Raw genomic sequence first — 9,907 nt, 5'->3', positions numbered from 1 at the left:
TGTTAAAAACAACCCAACTATCTGGTGGAATAAAAATGAAATAATAATTTATAACCTTCCACTACCATCATATTTTAAATTATACCAACTTTCTAGACATATCAAATACAAAGACAAAAGCAGATTTAAAGACTACAATTATTTTGCTAGCTAACTTCTCCAGTGCTAAAGGTAAAATCCTTTGGATCTGAAATGCTTTAGGCAATGATTCTAAATAAATTTCCTTGGAAATGAGTTCATCTGAAAGCAACAGGGCGCTTCTTTTGCTACAAATGAATGGAATCCAGTTCCAACAAATGCACGGGCACTTTGCCACTGGCCTTCTCTGCCAGTGCAGTTATACAGAGAAGCCCCAAGGACTTGGATGAGAGTCACTGCCTTACAGGGCTGCAGTTTTAATGTTTACTATTGGGGTGCCAGAGGAGGTAGGCTAATGCAATATTTCAGTCCTGACTGTCCCTTGAAATATCTTCACTTAAATTTCCTCTGATATCACAATATTCAACAAGGAGCTATTTCCAAGTAAATTAGTTAGGGAAACTCTGATCATTAGGTTTTTATGGTCCCAGCTTTTGCTTTTGACTTTGTTATCAGCCTAGAATGGCAGAATTAGGATGCCTACATTTCATAAATATTCACTTCCTAGAAGCTCTTGTCAAGTGACCAGTTAAAGAAGAGGTGCCAAGTCAATTTGACAGAGATGGAGGATTTCCAGAAGGTAATGGCCAACAAAGCCCCAGGATGGTTTGGCCTCCAGCCTGTCCAGCTGCGGGGAATACGGAGCGTTTGAGGGCAATTAAGATGGGAAAGTTACTGCCAAACTTCAGATTCCCCCCCCCCCACGCGAGAAAGGCTTGCGCTCTTTAAGGTTTGCGCGCTCCCAGAGACCAAGAATGAAGAGGGGCGGAGGTGCATATTCACACCGTATATAACCCATCAAAGTTTTGGTTGGACGCCAATCCAATTATAGTCATTAAAAGGCAGCTCAGTGAGATAAAGTGCAGCGGGCCAGCGCTCCCGCCTCCCCATCCCTGGAAATAAAATCGATCTCCTCCTGCCATAGGAGCGGCCTACAGAGGTGTAAAGCTAATGTACGAGACTTGTGGGAGTTCCCGCCTCTTCCCTTTTCTCATATCCCCCAGGAAGGATGAGAGAGACAAGGGCTTTCATTAGTCTGAATTTTATTAACGGGATATGTAGATAAAAGGGGAGGATTTGCCTTACATTTCAACAGGTGGCTGTTGGATTAACGGCGTAATCGACTTTACAGTTTCTCTCTTTTCCCGCTTCCGTCCCCAAGATCAAAGCTGGCCAAAAACGTACTCGGAGACGGATGCTCAGGTGCGTGAGGGGTGTTCAAGCGGCACCGCACTGACGAGAAACGACACGGACCCCTTCGCGGATGGCTCATTCCAGCCCGCACTCTGTGCCCCCTTCCCACTGTCCTCGCCCTTTCCCTCCGCGCCCTCGAACTCGCATTTTCTCGCCTGTGGCCAAACTGGGCATTCCACTCCTTCCCAATGAACACTTTAGCAGAACTTTAACTCCCCTCTCCCCACGAAGTGTTGCAGGGGTCCGTCATGGATGGGGGGAAAGATGTGGGTTTCCTTCGTTTTCTGCACATTAGCCTCAAGGTAAGAGCTCACCTTCACCTCAGTTAATCAACTAAAAATTAAAAAGGGTCGCTGGAACTGACCTAATAATACACTATTTACACGATTCCTGCCGCTTTTTGCAATGCAATCCTAAGAGAGGAGGGGAAAGGAGTCTCCAAAGGAGGGAGTGGAATTAAGAGCTATACACAAAAGTTTGCAGCCGGCCAAAAAGAAAAAGGGCTTCCCCTCGCCCATCTTTCCGCGGGCTCGAGTCGGCGTCACGAAGCTGATACGGCTGGGGAAGGAGTGATCTCTCTCTCGTTCGAGTGTGTGCGCGCGCGTGTACAATGCACCTGTTAAAAGGAGAATGATTCTCAATTTAAAGTCCTCTTCTGTTCTGCTTTAAAAACAAAAGTACAATGTGGAACATAATCCCAGAGAGCGAATAAATAACACACCAGGAGTCAAGTTGATGGGATGGAGGCGGCGGAGGCGTGTTGAGAAGCATAAAGAGCAGGACGTCTGATCCAGCAGCCTTTGGCCACGTGTTTGATTGCAGGGAGGGGAAGGGGCTGGAGCGGGCATTTTATTTGGACGCGGTTCCTCCCTTTCCTTTTCTTAAAAAAATAACGATGATTTGATCAACTGTCGTGAATGGGAACAGACCTATGGGGCCGGAGGAGGCATTGGTGGAGGGCGAAGAAAGCCGGATACATGCCAGGACGGCGAAAGCGAGGCCGCCCCGGGGCTGAGGAAAGGGAGGCTGGGTCTGGGTGCTGGCGGGGCGAGCGCGCTGCTTTCCCCTCGCCTCGCTTTCCGTCCGTCCGTCCGTCGCTTCACAGGACTTGGAAACGCCACGAGGCCTGGTCCTTGTAGTCCAGGCAGTCTGGGGAGTTGAAGTTGAGCTTCCAGGAAGAAGCCGCGGCGGGGGCCGGCTCCTTGTAGTCCAGGCAGTCGGAGGAGTTGAAGGCCAGCCCGGTGCCGCCGTAGCCCGGCTGGTGGTGGTGGTGGTGATGGTGGTGGTGGTGCCCGGAGCCCGGGCTGAGCGGGTGGTGCGCGTGCGGGTGCGCGCCGGCCATGGAGGAGGGCGCCATGGGGCTGAGCTGGTGCGCGTGCGCGTGCATGGGCAAGTAGGAGCCACAGTCCACGCCGCTGAAGTAGGACGACGAGGGCGGCGGCGGCGGCGGCGCGGGGTAGCCCTGCCCGTAGCCGCCGCCCTGCCCGTAGGACATCGGGTAGGAGGCGGACGAGGCGCCGGAGACCGAGCGCTGCATGCACGAGGCTCCGCTGGGCGCCAGGGGCTCCGGCACGGCGCTGGGCGAGATGGACGCCGGGCTCCAGATGGACGAGGCCGCCACGGCAGAGGGCGCGCTGCTGAGCGAGGCGGCGGCCGACGAGGCCGACCCCGCTCCCGCGCCGCCGGCGGGGTTGCTCAGGGCCGCTCCCCCGGCAGCCGGGCCCGAGGAGCTGGAGCTGGAGGAGGACGACGAGGCGGAGCTGGAGACGGCAGGCGGCGTGAACTGCCCGCTGCTCTCCGAGCCGGAGCTCTCCCGCGCCGGGGAGGCCTTCTTCTTGGCGGGCCGGCTCTTGGCGCCGCTGCCGCTCTGCTGCTGCTGCCTGCACTTGGCGCGGCGGTTCTTGAACCACACCTGTGGAGGAAGGCAAGAGGGGAGAAGGAGGCGTTGGCCCATCAGTCCCCGCAATTCCCGCCTGCGGCCATTTATGAATAAATCAGTGGGCCCGGCCTCTCTCTCCTGCCCCTGCCGGAGGCACGACAACCCCTCCCAGGTCGCAGGAATGCGCTCCCTACAGTCGCTGCTGGTCCTTCTCGGGTCTCCCTCCTTCCATCCGAGGAAACAACCTGGCCGTGGCAAAACAGCTGCCAAACTACGTGCCTCCGAGCAAGTGCGGAGAGCGGCCCTGAAGTGCGTGTCCGAGTTAGTCTATCCTCCTCCACTGCGCGCCCACGGGCTTTGCCTTATCTCCCACTCCCTGTGGGTGGCGATCAGAAGCCCTCAAGGCAGCTGAGGACATTCCTTCCCCGTCATGCCCCTCTTTCTAGCTTTGCCCACCATTATCTTCAGGTGAGTCTGGCAGGGAGGCACCTAGCAAGTCACTGTTGCTACCCAAAATGGACCCCACCCAAACAATTATGGAGGGGGCACTCCTGAAGCAGAAACTACATGCTACCAAGCCATATACTAGCAAAACCCACTCCAAACCCACCTTTCTCACTACTGCCAACACCCCACCCACACACCCAAGCACCTGTGGTGGTTTGCTGGATTTCTCTCTATTACACTGGCCAGCCTCCCCACCAGCAGTCTCTCACAAATACAGGGCAGCCAGTCTCCTCCCACTATGCAGTCAAAATTAGAGGTATGTCTATACTCATTCCACCACCACAATCACAGCCAGCTCTATGCACAGCCAATTTGCTCAACTTTAATAATCCTAAATTACAAGCTGATGGTGCTGCACACAGGTCATCATGTGTCTTTTTCCCACTTACACCCTATAAAGTGGAGGAGGGGAAAGCCAACCATCAATGCTCCTAAAAATCTCCCTAGCAGAAGAAATATGCAGGAAGGATGGTGCATCAAAAGTCAGATGCAAGCAGACAGAAGCACAGCATCGCAACAGTCGCTAATAAAGCATCCTAATCTAGGAAGTCTAGTTCTTAATCTAGGAAAAAAATGTTTATCTCCTGTACCTTCCCAGGCTTACAGAGAAGGAAAGGCATTAACAATCAGGTTTTCAATCCATGGTTTTCAACAGAGAACCTAGCTCGTGCACAAGTCAACAGCAAACAGCACCCATATTACAAGTCCTGTTGCAAACCCATGCATTCCTTCTCGTATCAGCCAGCCATTTACCTCCTCTATACTGTCCAAACTTTCTAGAGAATGACTCTGCTTGCAAGTTGTATGGAACGTACACCATAAACCAAATCCTAAATAAATCCATAAATCTCAGTAGCCACTAGTGCACTAGACACTTGTTCCCAACCAATTTTGGAAAAGAGGCAAAAAAGAATCTATTGCTCAGCTGCCAATCTGAAAGGGTATCAGCATGATACAATTTCCAGCAACTTTATGAAGAGTGTACAAATGTACTTGGAACTACTTTTTATTCCTAGGATAAGTGTAGCTCATCTACTTGAGAAAGACTTTTCCAGTCACAGTTCCCCTTAACAGGAAATTCATATTATAATCAGCATAACATTCATCCCACATTGCAAGGGTGTACAACCCAGTCAATGCCCAGTTCTATGAAGTACCCTATTGCAGCTAGCTCTTCAAAGAAAATCATAGTACAGTGTTCCAAGACAGTGTCATGCAGAATGCCTCCCATAGTAGATCATTTCAGCTGCCTTCTGACAGTGTGATGGTGGCTTTGCTGCTGCACCATTCACTTTGAGTCTTGGTTCCACCCCAGGTCACCACCCCAACCACACTGCATAGGTCTCTTGGAAAAACACTCAGCTCATCCTTGTAATTATTTGAAAGACAAGAGATGGAGTGCCCTAGAGTTATTTTCCATCAAAAAGCAAACAATTTCTAAGCGAAGAATTCAGTGGAGCAATCCAAGTTCTCAAGATGCCATTTATGGAATTCTGGAGACCTACATGTCCATCTCTGGTATGTGTTCCTGTGTAATCTCGGCAAGCCTCTATGAATCTCAGATGCCACCCCTAAATAGTGAATTGTATAATTTTGTGCTACAAAATCTAGATACACAACTTCCCATGGTCAAGGTGTGTGACAACTGACCATGCAATCTACTTTGGTGCACATATATCTACTGACCATGCAATCTACTTTGGTGCACCAGCAGGAAAATATAGACCGCACTGAAATATCATAATCACATATATTCCTACAATTCTAATTCCCTTTTCCTTATGCTTAAATGCTTTCCATGTAGAAACTCACTAAAGCTTTAACCAGGCCTTGGAGAGAAAGAGGATGTGGACAATGAACAAATAGGAAGAATCTGACTTATAAAAGGTGGAGTTATATTTTAATTGCACACACACTGACACCCTAAATAGCTAGTTTGGTGCCTGACCTGTTCAGTCAATCACAACCTTTCCAAACCTCAATAGAAAAGGTCAGGAAGTACTTTTGATGGCTTGTCTCAGAACCTTGGAAATGTAATCAAAGGATACACCTTATCTAGCCTTTGACCAAACAAGGCTAGATTCAGTAAGGAACAGAGCATCTAGGATGGAGGATGTGATACCAAATCTAGATGAGGGGGGATACTATAAGTTCCAGCAGCCGAGCCTTACTGCACTGAAAAGAAAAATAAAGGCCCTTCTTTCCCTTTTTAACACAGAAGCATCAACAATAGGTTCAAAATAGAACTGACTTCCCTATATGTTTCTGCTGCACACCCTACAACATCTGCATGAATATCAAACTTAGCATTGTCTCCCAGAGATGCCCTTGTTGTCTGTTGGGGCATCATCATGACACTGGAGAGAAAAACATGTCCTTTTCATGTAGTTTTAATTTCTAAAACCAAACTGCATTTTTAAAAACAGCTTTCCTCACACTAATTTAGGCGCCCAAAGGACTAATAACCTGTCAAATCAGAGCTGTTTACCCCTAAATCTTTCAGAAACAACTAAGACTCTATGGCCTGGGTCTCAAATCAACATCCGAGATAAAATTCTGCTGAAGGAGAGGGAAGATGCATGCATATGAGAGACAGCGAAAGAGAGAGGTGTGGAAAGATTAAGACAGGAAGTGTTTCACACAGTAAGACCTGAGAACTAGGTTTCATGTTGTTTTCAGTTAACAATATGTAGACAACAGCACTCAAAAACTTTAATTGGGACGCAACCTCTAAAAAACCTCTAAAAATGATGTTGCTTCTACCAAGCAAGGTGGTAATTTTCACAAAATTTTGAGAAAATTTTGAGAATAAGCTCCAGTGATACTTCCTAGTAAACAAGTTGAGGGTAGTACTACAAACGTTTTTAAGGACAGGGTGCCAAATTGCTTGATTTTATTATTTTTGGTTTAATATACTGTTACTTGGAAGTATTTTAAAGAAACTTGCTTCAGATTCAGAATGTTCAGGCACTCCTAATCTTATACCCTGAAGGTGAATTTCAGGGGGGAAAGTTCGACTTGATTACAATTGTGCACAGTCCAGTATAAGTTAATCACGCTTTAAAATTAAATCTTAAGGCTGCAGCCTTATCTACATTTACTTGGAAGTAAGCCACCCTGAACGCAATGGCTACAGGGGAATCCTATATATGTCTACTTCTGAGTAGACATATATAGGAGTGCCCTGGGAGTATGCTTACTTGGTAGTTCAGTTCAATTGAACTCAGATCTTATCACCGAGCAGACAAGTTTAAACCAGAGTTAGAATTCCCACGGTAGCTAAAGTAGAATTAGTTGCTTCTACCTTTTACGGGAATGTGCTCACTGAAATGTGCTCAGGATTGGGTAATTATGATTGGTGAGTGAGATTTTCTAGTAAAAATCACTAGAAATTACCAATCTCTCTCTGTAGAGATAAGAGATTGGAGGTGCCTAACTGCCATAAACAGGAAAGGGAGAAATAAACAAGTACTCCCCTATGTCCTTGAGACTGGCAAGTCCCTGTCTAGTTACTGTAACATTTCAGGTGGCATTCACCTTAAGTGTCAAAGAGTGAATTGCTCCTTCCTGGAATCAATGGCCAAGAGAGGCCAAGAAAGCTAAAGCAAGGCTTGCAAGTCCCATTTCCCTGTGGACAAAGCATCCTTCCCTCCTTTTTCCCATCCCAGTATCACTTCTTGCATAAGCCACCAGACCTGGACTCTGGATTCTGGAAGGTTGATCTTCAGCGCCACTTCCTCTCTCATGAATATGTCTGGGTAGCGGGTTTTGGCAAAAAGTGCCTCCAAAACATCCAGCTGTGACCGGGTGAAGGTGGTGCGCTCTCGACGTTGTTTCCGAGGAGTGGCTGCAACCACAGGGCAACAGAAGATGGGACAGAAAGACAAGTGGTATTTAGCGTCTCTGTTGTACTCAAAGATCTCCCACCTCCATTTCTACCAGCCTGCTGCCCAATTCTACAGCCAACTCACAGCCCATCAGTCCCTTGACAAATTCATTCACACCCATGCACTACAAACACATTGATTTATGTGCAACAGGCAGGGCAATTCCCACAAGGGAATCAGGAAGAGGACTAAACACTCAAGGAAGGCAGGAGGAGGAAATAACTAATTAGCTTTATACAGTCTAAACATAAATAACACAAAGCAGTCAAGGGAGGATGAGGAGAGGTATTCTAGCTGGGCACAACAGGCCAGCCACTGAAAAGAATTTCCCTTTGGATTATGGCTGGAACCAACACCTGAAGATGACTGAGCTTCATGAATGGCCTCCAATGTACAACTAAAACTCTGACTTTCAGTTATCTGAATTTCTAGGCAATAGCTCAGTTGAAACAGGAGAGCCTGTGCTTCAACAGAATATTTCCAACCAAGCACTAAGCACATTAACTTGGAGGTAAATTCCACTAATTCTACAAGAGGTCCTTCTAAGAATGGCTGCAGTCCTGAGCAAGGAGTAAATCCAATTGCATTTAGCCGAGCTTACTTTAGAGGAAAAGTGTTTAGATTCGCAATGTAAATCTACAATCTTGCACTGGGAGTAAGTTCCGTTTAAGTTAGTACAGATCACCTTTGGATGAGCTGTGTGAGTTTTCCAGAGTCTCTGAAGGCGACAGAGCCCATTATTCAAAATAACAAGGATAGGGAAAGAAAATACTTCCCCAAATCAGGGCTTTTAGTGTTACTGTGCTACGATTAGATAAAAAAGTATGCACAATACCCCAAATACCGCAGATTTGCCTATATACTTATCTGAAGGGGGCGACACAGATATGAATGCATACAGAAGTATTTAGGGTCTGTAGGACAAGCAATCAAGGTAAGAGTATGGAAAGAATTAGGAGTATTTCCTGACCCAAGTAGGCTATCCAATTCACGATCAAAAATCTTCTCCCTTCCCATTACTTTTTAATGGAAAATTAACTTAGAATAATTAAAATTTAAAAGCAGGGAAAGTTAGCTTTGGTTTTACCTCTATCAGACTTCTCAATCTGCTGAATAATTATACAAATAGTTTTTAAACATCCACACACAGACATTTGTTTTAGCCTTAAAATGGTTACCACTAGTTTTCTAGCAAGACAACAGAACTCAGGGTCCTAAAGAACAAGTCAAGTTCTGAAGCTCTGCAACTTACACATTGGATCGTTAACACTTCACTTAAGTAGTTACCATTTATTTTAATGGAAATTGTCAAGAAATTTTAAAAATAATCACTTTAGAAGAAAAGTAAATAGCAATATTTATCCATTGCTATTAGGCCACAATCCTAAGCTTTCTTAGGTAGATCTCAACTCCATTAACCATTAGCTAATTTCCAATAAAGGGATACTAGGACACTGTACCTATGGAGGGAAAGCGCAAGTAATTCCATCCAGGAAAATGTTAAGTAGCTGCCTTTTAAAAATCATCTATGCAAGGCCACCATAAAGGTTCTTAAATCCCTTCTCTCTTACATACAACTGCTAGAGCAAATGGACGTACTGCTCTTTTGTTTCTGCGGCTTCCCAGATCCGCTTAACCTGCCTGCTTAAGAGTTTGTGGAGGAAAGAGAAAGAGAGCTGATGCTCACCCGGATACCCCACCGAAGGGTGCAGAAGGTCCATTGCAGGTCCTGCCAGCCCCAGCCCATTCATGCCATAGGGGGGCTGTTTGAGGTAAGACATCATGCTAAAAGCTGGAAAGATTTTCCCAATTTATCCACACACAAATTTTAAAATCTCTTATGATGTTTCTTAAAATTCTTGGGTTTTGTTTGTTTATAAGACACAATCTTCCACTGAGATGACTGAAGGATTTCCTAGGGCAGGAGAGCCTCTCACAGCACTGTACAAGAACAAAACATAACAGAACAAAACACAAAACATAAAGAACAAGACAAGTGTCAGCAACTTTGGGGAAGTTTCCAAATATAACACACTTATTTTTTTTCTCCTCACTTGCCAGTGTGTGCGTACACAATGGTCAGATTGAAATATTCTTATTTTACTTTTAAATAAAAGCTGATTTTTAGTTGTGATAAAAATGCATATATGGCAATGGATGGTGCCCCGAGTAGAAAGACTCTTCCTTAGGCACACATGGAAATTAAATGACTTAAGACTGCTAATTAAAAATGGAAGTAAAGTTAGTCCAAAAACTTTGAAAAAAACAGTAAAAGTTGTACTGAAAGACAGTCAGGTAGAAG

At 46.1% G+C, this 9,907-nt stretch overlaps 1 protein-coding gene across 3 annotated transcripts; it reads right to left on the bottom strand.

Annotated features, from left to right (window-relative positions):
* Nucleotides 1-2,431: 2,431 nt before the first annotated feature.
* Nucleotides 2,432-9,389, bottom strand: OTX1 (orthodenticle homeobox 1). Of its 3 annotated transcripts, none has more exons than XM_044454471.1 (4): nucleotides 9,293-9,389; nucleotides 7,414-7,595; nucleotides 3,084-3,244; nucleotides 2,432-2,966 (listed from the first exon to the last, which is right to left on the bottom strand). In XM_044454471.1, exons 1-4 carry the CDS (start codon nucleotides 9,387-9,389, stop codon nucleotides 2,432-2,434), a joined length of 975 nt encoding a protein of 324 aa, XP_044310406.1. The 3 variants fall into 3 exon arrangements, with proteins under 3 accessions (XP_044310406.1, XP_044310407.1, XP_044310405.1); XM_044454472.1 differs by having other exon boundaries at nucleotides 7,414-7,565; XM_044454470.1 differs by having other exon boundaries at nucleotides 2,432-3,244; nucleotides 7,414-7,565.
* Nucleotides 9,390-9,907: the final 518 nt, after the last annotated feature.

Source organism: Varanus komodoensis, unplaced genomic scaffold, assembly GCF_004798865.1.
Source record: "Varanus komodoensis strain SLA01 unplaced genomic scaffold, ASM479886v1 scaffold7_3, whole genome shotgun sequence".
Lineage (NCBI taxonomy): Eukaryota > Metazoa > Chordata > Lepidosauria > Squamata > Varanidae > Varanus > Varanus komodoensis.
This window is presented reverse-complemented; position numbering and strand designations above follow the sequence as displayed.